Source organism: Ceratotherium simum, chromosome 36, assembly GCF_057802395.1.
Source record: "Ceratotherium simum simum isolate JZ-2026a chromosome 36, ASM5780239v1, whole genome shotgun sequence".
NCBI classification, from domain to species: domain Eukaryota; kingdom Metazoa; phylum Chordata; class Mammalia; order Perissodactyla; family Rhinocerotidae; genus Ceratotherium; species Ceratotherium simum.
Window position 1 is genome coordinate 5,529,980 of NC_141935.1, and position 18,724 is coordinate 5,548,703.

The following is an 18,724-nucleotide window of genomic DNA, read 5'->3' on the forward strand; positions in this document are numbered from 1 at the left end:
GTATGTGGGACGCGGCCTCAGCATGGCCAGAGAAGCAGCGCGTCGGTGCGAGCCCGGGATCCGAACCCGGGTCGCCAGCAGTGGAGCGCGCTCACTTAACCACTAAGCCACGGGGCCGGCCCTCGTCTGTCTTTTTCTAATTGATTTATAGGAGTTCTTTTATATTCTGGATATGAGTCCATCTTTGGGTATTTAAATTGCAGATATCTTCTACTCTGTAGCTTATCTCTTCACTTTATTAATGGTATGTTTCAATGACGGAAGGTTCTGAATTTTACAGAGGTCATGTATCAGTTTTTTTCTTTCCAGTTAGGTTCTTATTGTATCTTCTTTTTTTTTTTTTTTCCCCCCAAAGCCCCAGTAGATAGTTGTATGTCATAGTTGCACATCCTTCTAGTTGCTGTACGTGGGACACGGCCTCAGCATGGCCGGAGAAGCAGTGTGTCGGTGCGCGCCCGGGATCCGAACCCGGGCCGCCAGTAGCAGAGTGCCAGCACTTAACCGCTAAGCCACCGGGCGGGCCCATTTATTGTATCTTCTTTTAGGAAACTTTTGCCTATCTCAACATCATTAATATTTTTTTCTGTTACCTTGTATAAGATTTACTTTAGCTTTCATATTTAGATCTATGAAGTTTCTCTAAGTTATTTTTGTCTTTATTATTGGATAAAGGTCAAATTTCTTTATTTTTTTTAACATATGGTTATCTAGTAGTCTAGTACTGTATTTTGGGAAAACCATCCTTTCCTCACAACATTGCATTGGCATATTTCTTTTAAATTAAGTGTTCGTGTATGTGTGGTTTGTTTCTGAACTCGGTTCTGTTCCGTGGGACTATTCGTATATACTTGCACCATTTCTAGACCATTTAAATTACTGTGGCTTTTGATATCTGGTAGTATATGTCCTCCAACTTTGTTCTTTTTTGGTGTCTTTATTGTTCCTCTTCCTTTATGTCATTATATAAATTTAGAAATAGCTTATTAGTTTCTAAACACAAATACCTGCTGGGAATTTTATTAGAAGGTCATTGAATCTATAGTCAGTTTTTTCTTAACTGATTATCTTTACAGTATTGAATTATCTAATCCATGAACATTATCCCTCCATTAATTTAAGTCTTTTTAAATTTTTCCCAAAGATGTTTTGAGATTTTAGTGCAGATATCTTGCATATCTTTCATTAGATTTCTGTCTAGATATTGAGTTTTTGTACAAAATTGTAAACTGTATTTTTTAATTTTTTTTGATACATAGAAATGCAATTGAGTTTGTCTGTTGACTTTTTATCCAGTGACTTTGCTAAGTTCTCTTATTAATTTTTATAGTTTGTCTCTAGCTATTTTTGGATTTTCTAAGCGTATAAACCAGCCATCTGTGAATAATGACCATTTTATTTCTCTCTTTTTAAATCCTTGTAATTCTCTCTTTGTTTTGTTTTGGGTTTTTTGGACCTTATTGCTTTGGTTGACATCACCAGTAGGGTAGAAATAGGAATATTGATAGTGGACATCCTTGTCTTATTCCCCATCTCCAGGGGAAAAGCTTTCAATATTCCACAATTAAGTATGATGTTTCCTGTAGATTTTTTTTTTGTAGATACTATTTATCAGATAAAGAAATTACCTTCTATTCCTAGTTTTTTTTTTTTTTTTGCTGAGAAAGATTCACCCTGATGTAAGATTTATTGCCAGTCTTCCTCTGTTTTGTATGTGGGTCGCCGCCACAGCATGGCCACTGATGAGTGGTATAGGTCCACGTCTTGGAACCGAACCCTGGCTGCTCAAGTGGAGCGCACCAAACTTAACCACTAGGCCGTTGGACCAGCACCTTTTCCTAGTTTATTTAGAGTGTTTGTCATGAATAGGTGTTGAATTTTATCAGTTTTTTTTAGAATTTATTGAAGTGATCATATATTTTTCTTTTATTAATGTGGTAAACTACATTGATTGAGTTTTGAATATTAAACAAAACTAGCATTCCTGAAATAAACATGGGTTGGTCATGATGTATTATCCTGTTCCTGTATAGTTGAACTTTTTGTTTTTTTGGTCTGTATTCATGAGGCATATTTCCTATTTTTTTTCCTTGTAATGTCCCTGACAGGTTTTGTTAGTATGACTATGCTGGCCTCAAAAAATAATTTGGGAAGAAATAATGCGTCTTTTTCAATTAACTAGAGGAGTTTATGTAAAATTGGCATTACTTCCTCGTTAATATTTGGAAGTATTCACTGATAAATCCCTCTGAACTTGTTTTCTGTGGAGAATGGTTTCAATTAAAGATTCTTTAACAGTTACAGAGCTGTCAGATTTTCAATATCTTTTTTGATTTTTAAGGAATGCTATTTAATCTGAAATATCAAATCTATTGGCAGAATTCAGGATATTTTATTATTTATATTTTTAATGACCATAGAATCTTTAGTGATAACTTTTTTCATTCCTATTATTGATAATTTGTCTTTTCTTGCTGAGAATTTATTGATTTTATTAATATTTTCAGAGAAGTTCTAGATTTTATTGATTTTTCTCTATTTTATATTTGTTTTATATTTCTTTTCTGCTTTTATCTTTCCTATTCCTTCTGTTTTATTTAGGTTTAATTTCTTTCTTTCCCTAGTTTCTTTATATGGATGCCTAACTTCTTAAATTTAAGCATTTCCTATTTTTTATTGTGTGTATTTTAAAGCTCTAAATTGCCCTCTAAACACTGCTTTAGTTATAGTCCATGCTTTGTTTTATATTTCGTGTCTTCATTAAAATTCAGTTAAAAATATTTTCTAATGTTTATTCTGATTTATTCTCTCATTCATGGTTTAGTTGGAACTGTATTGTCCAATTCCTAAATATTTGGGGATTTTCTAAGTATTTTTATGTGGCTAATGTCTAGCTTAATTCCACTTTTATCAGAGAACGTATTTTATTGTTCAGATATTCTACGTTCTTATTGATATTTTTTTGTCTACTTATTCTATAAGTTATTGAGAGAGCTATGTTAAAATCTTTAACCTAACTGTTGAGTGTAAATTTTCTGTTTTTTCTTTTGAGTTCTTTAAATTTTTGCTTTATGTGTTTTGAGGCTGTGTTATTAGATGTGTACAGGTTATTATATCTTTCTGTTAAATGTTCCTTATTATCATTACAAAATATCTCTCTTTATACTAGGATAAAGATGTACCAGCTTTCTTTTGGATAATGTTTGTATGGTTCTATTTTTTTCTATCTTTTTACTTTCAGTCCTTCTGTGGACCTATATTTAAGATGTGTGACTTTGGAGTATTGTTTTATCTATTGTAATAATCTCTTTTAATTGGAGTGTTTAGTTCATTTAAGTGTCACGTGATTTCTCATATATTTGGGGTTAAATCTATCATCATGCTATCATCCTATCTGTTCCTTGATTCTTTTTTCTCTTATCTTCACTTCCTTATAACCATGAAGTATTTTTATTACCCATTTTTCCTCACTTCTCTCGTTAATCTTATGTTCTTTCATTATTCTTTTAGTAGTCCCTCTGACGATCACAATGTATATTCTTAAATTATTAGTCTTTCTTCATTTAGTTCTTCATCACTTTCTAGACAATGCAGAGACCTTACAGCACCCTCTCTCTCTCACCTTTTATGCATTGTATGTATTTTAATACTTTATACCACATAAGACAATATTTTTGTTATTGTTTTAAATAACCAATATTATTTATTTTTAACCATATATTTACTCTTTACTGTTCGCTCCCTCCTGTATTACCATTCTTCCACCTGGAATCATTTTTCTTCTGCATGAAGAACTCCCTTTTGGTGCATATATGCTGGCACCAAATTCTCTTAGATTTTGATTTGTCTGAAAATGTTTTAATTTACGTTGGCAGTTATTTTTCTTTCAACATTTAATTATGTCATTTGTTCCTCTTTGAGCTTCGTTTGTTTTTGTTGAAAAATATACCATCAGTCTTATTGTTGGTCATTTAAAGGCAGTGTCTCTTTTTAATTGGCTGCTTTTTAAGATTGTTTTTTCTTCTGGTGAGGAAGATTGGCTCTGAGCTAACATCCACTGCCAATCTTCCTCTTTTTGCTTGAAGAAGATTGTCCCTGAGCTAACATCTGTGCCAGTCTTCCTCTGTTTTGTATATGGGACACTGCCACAGCATGGCTTGATGAGCAGTGCATTGGTCCGCGCCCAGGATCCGGGCCTGCGAACCCTGGGCCGCTGAAGCAGAATGCGTGAACTTAACCGCTACACCACTGGGCCGGCCCCTGCTTTTTAAGATTTTTTTGTCTTTGATTTTCAGTAGTTTTATTATAGTGTATCTTGATGTGCTTTTTTGTATTTTGTTATGTTTGTAGAACTTATTGCACCTATGACTTGATGTCTTTCTTTTGTTTGGGAAGATTCTCAGCCTTTTTTTTTTCTTTTCAAATATTGTTTTTGCGCTATACTCTCTCCTCTCTCTCTCGAACTCCAATTGCATGTATGTTAGACCTTTCACTGTGTCTTATATATGTTTCTCATGCTCTTTTCTGTATTTTCTATCTTATTTCTCTGCTTCCATTTGGATATTTTCTGTTGATCTGTTTTCCATTGTACTAATCATTTCTTCTGTGATGTCTAATTTGCTATGAAATCTATCTACTGAATTATTCAATTATTTTATCTGTTCTAGAATTTCCTTTTTTCCCATAGATTCTAATTCTCTGATGAAATTCTCTTTTTCTATTTTTTATTGAACATATTAATCATATTGATTATAATATCTCAGTTTTATGTGGTATCTCTTTACCTTTGGGTGTATCTGTTATCTTTTTTTTTTCCTCTCTTGGCATTTGGTCATTTAATCCTGTTTCTTGACATGTGTGGTAGTTTTGAAGTGAACTTTAGATTTTGTGAATGAAAAATTGTAGAGGCTCTTGAAGTTGTGTTCTCAGATAGACTTAATTTTCTTAACAGAAGCAGATAGAATATGAGATGACATTGATCTTCTCTGGTTTATTTCTAGTCTACTTTTCCCCTAGTTCGTAATCCTTGTGGGGTCTCAACTGAAAACTGTATAGTGTTTGTGCCAGAGTCCCTCCACTTTGGTGAGACTTGAACTCTAATCTCTGTCTCCCCAGTACCCTTGGGATTCCTGAAAAATCTGTTAACTCTTTAGTCTCCCAGTCCCTGGTGTCTAGCTATCTCACTCAGCAAATGTTTGTCTTAGGAGTTGGCAAATATAGGCGTTTTGGTTCATTTCTCTGTTCTTTCTTCCTTTTCAGGCTCATGACCCCTCAAATCCTTGGTAGTTGCAAACTCCTACTTTTATCTTCCCATTCCAGTGAGATGTTCTCAGGCTGCCACTTGGCCTATCTTTCCCCGTACACTAAATCTGAAAGTGCACTGAGGAGAGAAACACCTCCATGCCTTCCTGTATCTCCAGAATCTTGGCTCCTTATGTCTTGGTTATGTCTACCCCTTATGTTCTGGCTGTCTTGGTTGTACTTCCGTGCTTCCAGAGAGTAGGGTTTTTGTTTTTATTTTTTTAAATCTTTTATCTTTCCCCCTTCACCAGCAAGAGGCATACTATGATATAAACGTCTCTATCAAGTCAGAAATGATAGTCATCAAGTCACACTTTTCACATAATAATTTTTCTTCTTTTTTGAGGAAGATTAGCCCCGACAAATATCTCCATTAACCAATCTTAATCATGTGGGTGGAAGAAGGGAGAGTGACTGAAATAAAGCTGTTGAAATATACAGCAGCTATTAAATGTTGCAGTGTCACAGATAGGAAGGCTTGGAATTGAGCGATTCCATTATTGGTGAAATATAACCTACACAATTTACCATTATGAGGCACAAACACAGTGAGATTGTAAAGTCCTTGAGTGTCTGGTGTCATGCGTTGGCTCGAAAATTCTGAATCCCCAGACATTTCTGTCCTATAACAAGACACTGCCCTCAGCCCTAAGTGACTTCTCCAGGCTCAGCTGCTCTAACCTTCTGGATGTCCCAAGCTGCTCTCAATCGTCCCTACTTGGTGTCTCATCCTGGCTCTTGTCTGCCTCTTGGGATTTAACACTTTACTTTGACTTCCAGCTTTGGTCCTGTAGGACTCAGACCTTCAGTACCCAGATGACACCATCCAGTGCCATACTCACTCAGGCCTTGGATTGCCTGGAAGCTAGAGGGCAACAGAACACATCTACAGACCACTGAAAAAAGGATTAAAATCAAGAATCCTATACCCTGCCAGTAGTTTGGAAGATATTTGTAGTTTTTTAAGAATTCAGAGTATATCACTCATACCATTTATGAAAAAGTTACTCCCCTCCCAATACTCAAGTAAAACAATCTTAGGTCTTGATGTAACACAGACCTCCCAGGAGAAGATAGGTAGGTGAGAAAAGAGTGGTATATAATGTAACTTGCAATATTATATATACAGATATGTGTGTTATACATACATGCGTGTTATATACACATGTATATATATACATGCATGTATTATACATAATATCTATGTAATGCATATATATACATATATGTAATCTAAAATTTAAATGAATAAAATAATGTCAACATTTTCTTTGGGGATTTTTGTCTTTTTACAAACCTAAATTGATTTTTCTGCTGAAAATGACATTTGTTTAAAATGAGAATAGAAATTTTTTCAAGAAATATGCCGAACTGGGTTCCAGTTTTATAAAGGTATTTATTGGATACTAGAACTGATTGATTGACTGTGACTCTAAGTTCAAAATCAATCTTTGCATTTATAAAAGCTTTTTAAAAAAAACGCTCAAAGAACCATCATGGCTAGTACTGTGCCAAAGGAGAACACTTAAAACTAATACTTTTATCTTTAAAAATAAATTCTATGTTTCTTGGTGGTGTTAGTAATGCTGGTGGTAGCATTTTTATTTTCAAAAAAACAATCATAAAATGTTTCTTGCCTGACAAGTTTTGATGCCAGGGATTATAGAGAGAACTTGATAGTTCTTGCATTTTGGATGTGTAATTTTTTTTCAAAACACTCTTTTATGATTTTTTCATTTTATTCCTGATTCCAGGTATTCTAGGTAAAATCAGATGTCTGGATGCAGTGTGTTCTATACACAGTTGCAAGTGCTTTCTTTTCAGGAATGTTAAACCTTTGTATAATGTATAACTTCATGTGTTACTTCCTCTCTAGTGACATCAGTAACGATATTAATTGAGAAACAAGTAGAAATCTGATAGTACCAGCAACCCAGCATCCTAGTCTGTGTAAATTTTCTGTCACTGAGATTTGAAACTTCCAATGGGCCACAAAATAATAATTAAACAATAATATTTAACAAATAATTCATTATTTGATATTAGTGTTACAAGTTGAAGATGTCATTATTTCTTAATTATCTAGGAAAATTGATGATGTTTTAAATGGAAAGATGATGACGATAATGATATCAACAAACCCATGTAACAATTAATATGAAATCTTTCCATTTAGTTTTAAAATGTGCCTTCATGTCTATTGTAATATTAGTGTGTTTGGCTATATTAGTTTTCTATTGCTGCTGTACCAAATTACCACAAGTTTAGTGGCTTAAACAATACAAGTTGATGATCTTACAGCTCTGTAGGTGAGAAGTCTGACACCAGGCTAAAACCTAGGTGTTGGTAGGGCTTTATTTCTTTCTGGAGGCTCTGGGGAAGAATCTGTTTCCTGCTCAATTGGGTTATTGGTAGAATTGATTCTTTGAGTTGTAGGACCAGGACCCAGATTCTGGTTTTCTTACTGTTTGTTTTCCCAGCTTCTAGAGGCTGCCACATTCCTTGAGTCCTGGCCCTCTTCTTCCATTTTCAACGCTGGCAATTCAGGGTTGAGTTCTCCTCTTTGGCGCATCTCTCTGACCCATTCTTCCTCAGTTATCTGCCACTTTTGAAGACTCATGTGATTAGATTGGGCTCACCTGGATAATCCAGTTAATCTTCCCATTTGAAGATCTTTAGCCTTAGTCATATCTGCAACATCCCCTTTGCTATGTGAGGTAACATATTCACAGCTTCCAGGGATTGGAATGTGTGCATCTTTGGGAAGCCATTATTCTGCCTACCACACTGGCTAACCTATAATGTTTCATATTAAAAAAACAAAAAACAGGGGCTGGCTCGGTGGCGTAGTGGTTAAGTTCACGTGCTCCGCTTTGGCAGCCCGGAGTACGCAGGTTCGGATCCCGGGCACGGACCAATGCACCGCTTGTCAAGGCATGCTGTGGTGGCATCCCATAGAAAGTAGAGAAAGATGGGCATGGGTGTTAGCCCAGGGCCAGTCTTCCTCAGCAAAAATAGGAGGATTGGCAATGGATGTTAACTCAGGGCTAATCTTCCTCAAAAAAAAACAAAAACAAAAAACAAAATTACAGTGTGAGGACCTGACTCAGGAAGAATTGAAAACTGGACCAGCTTTCTTATTCTCTATCCTGATAAACTCTGCTTATTTTGACCTCAGGCTACAGATAAGTGTCACTACTTCTTATTTTGATCCAAAGAACCAGGTTAATCAGAGTTGCTGTTTTGGTTTTTATCCTTCTTGAGTGGGAAGAAATCAAATTTGGGGGTTTTACAACTTTTTTAGAGGCTATAGTGGGAATAAAAGCAAGCAATAATAATAGTAATAGCCTAGGTTTATCAGGACTCATTGTGTGCCAGGTACAGTGCTAGATTCTATGACTTCATTTTCTCATTTAATCCATTCACCAGTTTTATGAGGTAGGTACTATTATTATTCCCTATAACTGGTGAGGAAACTATGCTTAGAAGTTGGGTAGCTTGCTCAAGGTTGGGCTTATAAGTGGTATTGCTAGAAGTCAAACACATGACTTTTTGATGTTTGAGCCCATTCTCTTTACCAGCTTACTATAGTGTCTCTGTTTTATGATAGCATATAATATTACTACTTTTATTAAGTTCTTATAAGTATTCAAGTGGAAAATTTGCTACATAAAATCATTGTCTTGCCAAGTGAGTACGTTTTATACTTAATTTCGTTTTTGTTCATACAGGTGAAAAACCATACAAGTGTCAAATTTGCAATCAATCTTTTAGAATTAAGAAAACTTTAACAAAACACCTGGTTATTCATTCTGATGCCCGACCTTTCAACTGTCAGCACTGTAATGCAACGTTTAAGCGGAAAGACAAGCTGAAGTACCACATTGACCATGTCCATGGCATAAAGTCTCCTGACGATCCTCTCAGTACTTCTGAGGAAAAACTTGTATCCTTGCCAGTAGAGTACTCATCTGATGACAAAATCTTTCAAACAGAAACGAAACAATATATGGACCAGCCCAAAGTTTATCGGTCGGAAGCCAAGACCATGTTACAGAATGTGTCTGCTGAAGTATGTGTTCCGGTAACATTGGTCCCCGTTCAGATGCCTGATGCTCATAGTGACCTAGTGCGCCATACTACCACACTTCCACCATCTTCTCATGAGATCTTGTCACCACAGCCACAATCAACTGATTATCCACGAGCAGCTGATTTAGCTTTTCTGGAAAAATATACTCTTACTCCTCAACCTGCAAATATAGTTCATCCAGTCCGACCTGAGCAAATGCTAGATCCTAGAGAACAGTCTTATCTTGGAACACTATTAGGCCTTGATAACACTACTGCTGTACAAAGTATTTCTAATAATGAGCATCATTCATGAGTAAATCTAAACATTCCACAGACTTTTTTGATGGTTATATGCTAATGGTAGCCTAGAGCTGATGGTTTTTAAATTAGTAGGGCTGCTGTTTTTTCATTTTCTCAAGTTTCTCAAGTCCTCAGAACCGTTTCAAATCAAGAAAAATGTGTATTTCTGTTTACTGAACGGATGAATATTTGGACACATTTTGAGGTATAATATTTAAAGTCAACGTTTTTGTGATTTTTAAAGATTAGTGCTAATTTTTAATGGTTTCTCAAACTTTTCAAAATTATCAGCTGTTGACATTATGAGGGTTTTTTTTTTAAATCATCAGTGGAAATTTTTATTCTTCTTGTCTAGTTCCTCTTTTCTTCCTTTCCCATCTTCCAAACACATTTAAGGGCCATGTAGCCTTTAAGAAAGAAATAAGAGCATAGTGATAATTACAGCTGTTCCTTATCCTAATTTTCAGATTCATTATTATTTCTTCCTGATTTTTTTTTAGCGTTGAAATTAAGAATTTGAATTTATAGGAAAGTCTTGTATATTTCTGTGTTTCATCTGGCCATAATTTCAGGTTTATCATTATCATTTGATCTTTGGACAAACTCAAAGCCAGAAAGCTAACTAATGTAAGATTAGCTTGTTAAATGTAGAATTGAAATAATTATCCAAATGATTGGTTTTTGCCCATGCTTCAAATATTATCAATAAGAAATGCAAATATAGCTCTAGGCATTAAATTATACAAATTGAAAACGTATTAAAAGCAAAATATGACAGTTTTAACTAGATATCTTTCAAGATAAGTTCACCTTTTCTATTTTGCCATTTATTTCAGAAACAACAGTATGTCACAGCATATATCTTCATCTCATTAATAGAAGGGCAATTATGACTAATTAATGAAATTTAATTAACAAGCTACTTTGGGTCTCATTTACCTTGGCTAACTGAAACTCTGGGAAACAACCTAGATATTTCATATATAATTGCTAGAAAAGGTGCCAAACAAATTATAAAATTTGTGTCTAACTAAACTTAATGTTGTTTACTTTAATTAAAGGGAACCACTACTTGTATACAGATTCACATGTAATCGGGATCTTTATTTTTGCTTTTCACCTAAGCCTAATGTCTGTAATTATCCTTTATTTTTATTTTTGTATGAGGCAAAAGTTGAGGACTTGGTGAAAGGAAATAGCAGTTACAGCAAAACCTCTCCGAGTAAAATTAATTGAGGAAAAGTCAGTCAAAATTATAAAATACCTTTAAAGACGTGCACTTTCCATATTTTCAAGTCAATTTAAACTTAAACTAGGATAATTTCCTAGTAGAGCTGCTTGAAGGATTAGAATAGGCAGGGTTGATTTATTATTAGCATGTCATTTGTATGTAAACTACTGGAAAATAGCAATTTTGAGAGTTTTCTATTTCAGTTTTGTTTACACTCCTAATTGCTTTAAGCACTTTTTTTGTGTAAACTGTAAAGTCTGGCCCAGCCCTTGTGAAAAAAATCACAAATAAAATAATGAAGTTTTAGTGAATAAAATTTAAACACTTAATGGGAAACTTGTTTGTTGAAGCACTTAAGAAATGAAGGTACTCTACAGGAGCATTCACCATACTAGTGGAAATAAAACAAAAGGAAAAAAATATTGAGAATTGAGGCAGTTAACCCAAGTAGCTTATATAATAATAAAACCACCCTGAGTTTTGCCTCATTTATCAAGGTTTGGTTGTAATTATCCTAGGACCAGTAGCTATAATTAATGTATTAATTCTTCTTTTTAAAGCATTCTTACTTTTGTGTGGAAATGCTATATCTGGGGTACTTTCATGATTGAACTTGACTATATGAGGTACTATTAGTCTGTTAGTCTTTCAAATTGACTTTTAAAAATACATATCTTTACGATTTTTATCATGAAGACCGACAAGACTTTTAACTAAAAACTTACTCTGATGAAAACAAATCATACATGAAAATGTACCCTGCCGTACATATAAGCCAGTGTAGACAAGTTTGGACTTAGAAAATGGCAAATGGTATATATGTGTATGTGAATGGTATATTACGTGTTTGGTAGCAGAAAAAGAGGGTGTTGCATTTTCACATTGAAAAGAATACTTTGCTTTGAAGGTATTTATGTTAGGGTTCCTTTAATAATAATCTCTAATGCTTTAAATATGTGATTTGATTGTAGGAATTGGTTTACAGTATAAAACTTTTCTGGAATACATCTCTTATATAAAGTGAAACATAATTATATTTAGTTATTATTGTAGATAACTTAAACTTGAATAGTGGTTTACTGTTTCATAAATTGCTTTTACAGTTATCTCATGTAAACCTCATAGCCAGCTCCGAAATAGGAAGGACGTGCTGTATTCCTGTTTTAGAGAGAGAGAGTCTGGGGTGAAGATAAAGGGCTCAGTTCAGCTCACATCCTTAGTAGGTGGCAGAGCTACTCTTAGGGAGAGAACCCCGCATTACTGAATGCTCTCTGTGCCAGGCACGACACTTTCTTGTGTCATTTTACACAATCTGGGAGGCAGGTAGTGTAATTCTTATGAAGAAATCATCCCAGCGGGCGAACACACAAAAATATCTGCTGCCTTTAATTTCCAAATTAGAATATAAGAAATTTTAAAATTATGAAAACCTCATAGATTTGGGCAAACTGAATGTATTATAAGTTTTTGAAGTTGGCACAAAAAGATGAAATGAGGCCTGTTCTTTTCAGTTAACTGTTCATTATATTTGATTTGGAGTATTTTGGACAAATGTTCCATTAAACTCTAAAATCCATTAATTCTGCAACTATACTTAAAATTTTGAATCTTGCAACTAAGTTTAGCCTCATTCAGAATTTTTTATTTTATGAGCATAATTTATTGTTTTAAATTAATCTTTTAGCTGATAGCAGTTAGCACTTAATATGTAAATTGAATAATTTATCAAGTGTAGAAACTTGTTAACCTAATCAGTTTTTACTTAAATACACCAAAGATTTTTAGTAGGTATTAAACTAGTTTAAAAGAATTTAAATTCTTTGTTGTTTGAATAAATATTTGTCCAAAGAAGCACAGTTGAAGTCCTAGGATTATGGATTTTTAAAAAAAATCGTTAGTTTGAATACTAAAATTAAGTATTAAGTGTTTGTGTTTATATGTATAAAAATAAGAACTGAAGAAAATACTCGGGGAATAGTCATACTGACAAACCAATTACAAGTAAGAATACTCGGTTTTCTTCAGTTTAATTAATTGAATGTTATCTTTTAAGTGGACACTATTAAATGGTAAATAAGCTTATTTTTTACACTACACTATTAAAATAATTTTGCCTTAGAATTTTTTTTTAGACAAGTTGAAGTTATTTTTGTAAGAAACCCCACCTATTTTTTGCAGCCTAAAATACCATTTAAAATTAGGGTTTGTTCTTCATGCCAGCAAGATTTAACCAACAACCGTAAAGGTAGTGATCTTTGCATACTTTTAAGTAATTTAGTCATTTATTGCTGGGAGAAGAGGAGTTTCAAAAATAGGGTTTTAAACTGGTGCTTTATTAAGTGATTTCCTTTTAAGTGATGGTAGTTCGTGAAATAGGTACACTGATAATTTTCTGTCAACCTTAAAAGTGTCAAAACATCTTTGCAGAGTGACTGTAAACTATTAGTTAAGGGCTAATAAGTAATTAAATATCATTCATTGCTTTTCAATTATAATTGCCAACAAATTAAAAACACAGTTAAACTGGTATGTTTATAAGTTTGAGTTTTCTTTCTACCGATCATTCTAATGTATCATTGATGAAAAGTCAGATTCGGAGCATTAGCTCTTTGACAGTGTCCTTTTACGTAAACCCAGTCTCTTCTGGATTGAATGCTTTGTGCCTTTTCAGTGTGTTGTAGTTGCTTAGAGTTGATTCTGCTGGCTAGATTGTACTGGTTAATAAATGATTTTGATTTTTTTGTTGTTGTTATGGGTCTTATGTTTGTGTTGCCTGCTGGTCAGGCAAAACTTTTTTTTAGGTTGATTTATGTTTATGTAGGGAAATTGACACTAAGTACTAGTGTGAACATTGTTTTTTATAAAATCTGTATTGTGGCCTTTATAGTTACCATGAAGCCACTCCTGGGCCTGTCTCTAGAGGCTTATTAGAGGAATTTGACAAATAAAATGAGTAGTGTGTCTGCCTCTCTGTCTCTTTCTCCCACTCCCCCACCTTTTATTTTTGATAATCAGTTATCATTACCATGCAGCTCTACACTGAATGGCTTCTTATTTCAGTTTGCCTAAAACTGAACAAGAGGTAGTGGTTTGAGATGAGTTTCTCATTAAGAGCAGCAACATCCCAACCAACATACAACTTGAGTTGATGAACTCAGGAAAAATTATGACTTTCGAAGTCATATTTGGGTTATTCTAAGATTCAGTGCCAAATTTAAAATGACTAAAAATTTATTCTTTAATATGGAGCAAGTAGCATTTCTAAAACTTTAAATACTTTTATGGTAAATGTTACTTGCTCTTAGAGTGAATAATGGATAATGTGAGAATAATTTTCTAAACGATTTCTAGGAACCATAGACAATTCTTCCTTAGATCCTCCCCTTTCTTTTGCACATTCCTCTCAGTAAAGTCTATAGTGGTTTTTTTGGTGGGGGATCACCCCCTTGTTTCCTCTAAAATTATTTCTACTTAAAGATACTTTTATCCTGGAATATTAGCATGCTGTCTGCTGTCCCTCTTTGCAAGTAGCATTAGTAAGATAAAAGTGATAGCATTAGGTTGTGTGGAAGAGGAGAGAAAGAAAGTTTTGGTAGAGAGAGTGCCTATATTTTGTTTACTCTTCATCTTGCAACTTACTATGTATTGATCTTAAGTCTATGACTATTGAAAAATCCCAAAACAAATTTAGCCTCTGCAGCCATTTACATAAAGAGAAATTAAGAATTATATTCAGAGAATAGAGGTTATACAAAGATGGACATACCTCTTTTTTGCCCCCCCAAATTCTTAGGTAAAGAAGTAAATTCAGTGCTTGCATTACTGTTGGAGATTCTAAAACATTTCTTGAATGAAGAGCATGTACCCTTCTCATTGTTATTTTGCCTCTTTGCTTGGTATTCCTGCTTGCGTTCAAGTTGGACAGTGTATTGTGGTGTAGTTACAAAATATTTATTCCTTCCAACAATTGGACTTTTCTTATCCCTAGAGACAAAACTGTATTACAATTGATGAGTGTGGCTGCCAAAAAATGAGTACGGAGGGGGCATTTAGCTGCTCAATGTTGTGAAGTAACGTTCTGATTAAGGGGATTTATGATGTACATTGAAGTGGAAATACTTTTAAACTTGGTTTTCAGTCTCAAATCATAATTTTTGTTTTTAATCATTAAGGACACTTATAAAAGCAATTACAAAGAAAAATCTAAAATATGAAAATTCATTATTTAGTCAACTGTGTGTAAAGTATCTTGTGAGTTTTATAGATATTTTGGCTGTCTCGTGTTTCTTAAGTACAAATGTCTTTATAGAAAAATTCAGTTCTCTGTGAAAACTAGGAAGTGTATTGTATACTGAACTAGTTCTTTGTGTTATTTTGATATTTAAAATAAATATCAAGTTCTTTGGTCCTAATAAAGCATATCTAGGTTTTATTGAGCACATTTTCACAGCGTGGGAACACAGTACTCTGCATGCCTCCTTAAAGATTGAATGCAAAGACCATGAACAAATGGAAAACAAAGTATCTTGGGGCACATTTATTTAAATTTTATTTATTTCTCATAAACTAAATAATATTTTGAAATATTTTATATATTAAATGTATAAACCATTAAACTATTTAATGGTTTTTAAGTTGTTAATATAAATTCAAATATTAATAGTGACTATTATGCTTGAAATAGTCATATGCTGTTTTTTGAGAAGAATGAAGTGTAGCAAAATTCCATTAATGAGTTGTTCTATGCAATAGTGAGAAGGGCCACTCTTACCTCTACCCCCCACCCCATTCCCAGAACTGTACATTCTGGTCAGGGGAATGACTTGCTGGTTTAAGTCATAAACTACGTTATAGAACGGTACCCCAACCTTGCAAGCTGTTGTCTCCCTCTGGCATCATAACTGAGCCTTCAGCAGGCGGCTGCTTCTGAGTGTTAGAAGACCAGTAAACGCTATGGACTGGAGCCCATTGCTGCAAAATAAGTCTTCCCGTAGGAGGCAATGTTGTGTAGGATACTTAATTATCTATTGCTGTGTACCAGATTATACCAAACTTAATGGATTAAAACAATAGACATAGTTTCTGTGGGTCAGGGATTTAGGAGTGGCTTAGCTGAGTGGTTCTGGCTCAGGATCTCTCAGGAAGTTGAAGTCAAACTGTTATCAGAGCTGCAATCCCTAGAAGCTTGACTGGAGAAGGCTTTACTTCCAAGCTCACTGAGAGGGCCGCCAGCCTCAGTTTCTCACCACGTGGCCTCTCTATAGGAATGCCTAGTGACTTACAGCGGGCTTCCCACCAAGACAGAAAAGGAGTGAGAACATACCCATGATTTAAGTTGCAGACTTTATAATTTATAACCTAATCTAGGAAGTGATACTGCATCACTTCTGCGATTGTGAATCATTAAGTCCATTTACATCACTTCTGCCGTTGTGAATCACTAAGTCTGTACCACTCAAGGGACTCAAATTAAACTTCCCCTCTTGAAGAGAGGAGTAGTAAATAATTTTTGGACATATTTTGAAAATCATCACAGATTCATTGGTTCTGGATAAAGTATTCTATAAATCCATGGATAGTGGAGGCAGGTACAGCAATCTATACCCTGAAAATGCATCTATCCCAGAGAGAAAAAATATCGCCTCTTCCATGATAGAGTTAAATGTAACCAACATGCCACAGGTAGCTGGTTCGTCCCACTGGAGAATGGAGTCATGGGGGTCCAGCATTGGCCTCTGTTGGCAGACTGAGCACTCAGCAGTGGCACATCAAATCAGACTTGGTAAGGGGGAGTCTGTGTTTAAGCTCTTTCATAGCCTTCATCCCTGCTGCCATAGCCACTTTGTAAATGGGTTCACTAAGCAAGGAATGGGGTCCCTGAGGAAAGAGGCTGATATCCAACAGGCCAGGTGGTCTTGTTTAGCTGATTTTTGAGTTCTTTCTTTGCCACAGCTGCTCTCTGATAGGCATTTACATAGGACACAAATTCCTTCCTGTACCAATTTTGAGAGGCCCTTCTACCTACCTCTTCTCCCCAGACATACTTGTCACCAATTTTCCATTTTGTTTTTTCTAAAGCTTTGACCATCTGGCCAGCCCATTAGCCATTGCCCATGAATCAGCATAGAGCTTTACCTTACCGTGTCTTCTCCCTTGTGAAGTGAACTACTAGATGTACCATCCAAAATTCTGCACGCTGGGAGTATTTCCCGTACATCCCTGAGAAGAGGCTACAGTGGAGCTCTATTCACATCTGGCCTACCATACAGGTCCATCCATAAACCAGGGTTTTTCTTCTTTGATGAAATGGTCATAAGGAAATCCCCAATTTTTCCCGAGGTATAGACTGAGAGAGAGGTGGCAAAGTAGTAGTAGGAGATATTACAGGAACCTGAGTCATCTGTGCAGCTCACTTGTGAATTCAGGGCCTGCTCAGCCCTGGGCTTGTATATACCACCTTTATTTGATAATGGAGTGTTGCTTGTCACATTCAGTTTTATGGTGCTTTCAGATTTAGATCCCTGGTCAGCAAACTTCTTTGTAAACAGCCAGGTACTAAATATTTTAGGCTTTGCAGGCCGTGTGATTTCTGTCACAACTCTTCAACTCTGCCACTGTACTGTGAAAGCAGTCATAGATAATATGTAAATGAGTGAGTGTAGCTGTGTTCCAATAAAACTTAATTTGCAAAAAAAAAACAAAATAAAACAGCTTATGGGTGTTTTGGCCCCCAGGCCATACTTTGCTGATCCGTGAATTAGGGATGATGTGCAGTTTGGGTCACACAGTCACTTATCATCCTGTGATCAGGCATTCAGTCTCTACCATGACCCAATAGCAAAACTAGGAGCTGCTCTTCAAATGGTGAATGCTTGTCTGAAGAGGAAGACGTAGCGTTATTCCCAAACCTGGACGTTTGTGCTGTGATGCTTCTAATGGAGCTGGCTAGAGCTTCTATTCCACTCTCTGATTCTCTGATTGCCATGGACACTTGAGTCTTCTAGGCCATATGACGTAAGTAGCAGGGCAGCACACCCTGCAGCCTGGACCTGAGGCAGAGGCCTTACATGCTCTGGGCCCCACTAAAAAATGTCAGTTTTATAGGTTACTGGGTAAATGGATTGGAGAGACATGCCCTAATAAGGTAGGTGTTGCCTCCAAAATCTAGAGGCCTTCCAAATGGTACAAAGTATAGCAAGTTAGAAGGGACATCATGACATTTCTCAGACCTTTGGATCCTTAAAAATTTTATTAATGTGGCAGAACCCTGAACTTTGTCACAGTTTATCTCCTACTTTCCAGCTCACCTTTGTTTTACTACTGGCATCTAGAATGCTTGCTACTGTTGGAGAAGCAACTCACCATGGGCCCTGAGCAGGCCTACACATTCTGCTGGTTATGCCAAGAATGCAAGGCCCTGACTAATCTCACCCAGGTCATTTCTCAGAATTGTGTGTGCAGTAAGCAGTCTGGAAGGATGAGGTGACGTCTCCTTGACCAGGCATAGTTCTATAAAAACAGTCGAATCTCCAGTTCAGTGTTCCTCTCCTGTAATGCAACCCACTGGGTGAGCAGGCATCCATCACGGGCCCTTTGTATTGCCCCCATGAGACTTGGGAGCAGGGGGAATCAATGTGAATGAATATGCTGACATTCTGGCTACTGCTTTTTCTGTCAGTAATAAAGTCATTTGTCTCTAACATGGGAGTATCTTATCTTCTGCCAGCATTTATGAAACTGGCAAGCTAAGTGGGGTAAAATCTCATACCCTCACAGTTCTTGACAGCTATTTCTTACTCACCAGATTTAATTAGCAAATGT

General features: G+C 35.5%; 1 protein-coding gene across 1 annotated transcript in view; it reads left to right on the top strand.

The window, feature by feature from the left end:
- The window catches only part of ZBTB41 (zinc finger and BTB domain containing 41), a 48,389-nt gene extending 34,745 nt beyond the window's left edge, over positions 1 to 13,644 (top strand). Inside the window, exon 11 of the mRNA XM_004438987.3 lies at positions 9,030 to 13,644. Within this exon, the coding sequence (XP_004439044.2) occupies positions 9,030 to 9,685 (656 nt within the window). The 3' untranslated portion in view covers positions 9,686 to 13,644. The remainder of the gene's footprint in view (positions 1 to 9,029) is intronic.
- Positions 13,645 to 18,724: the final 5,080 nt, after the last annotated feature.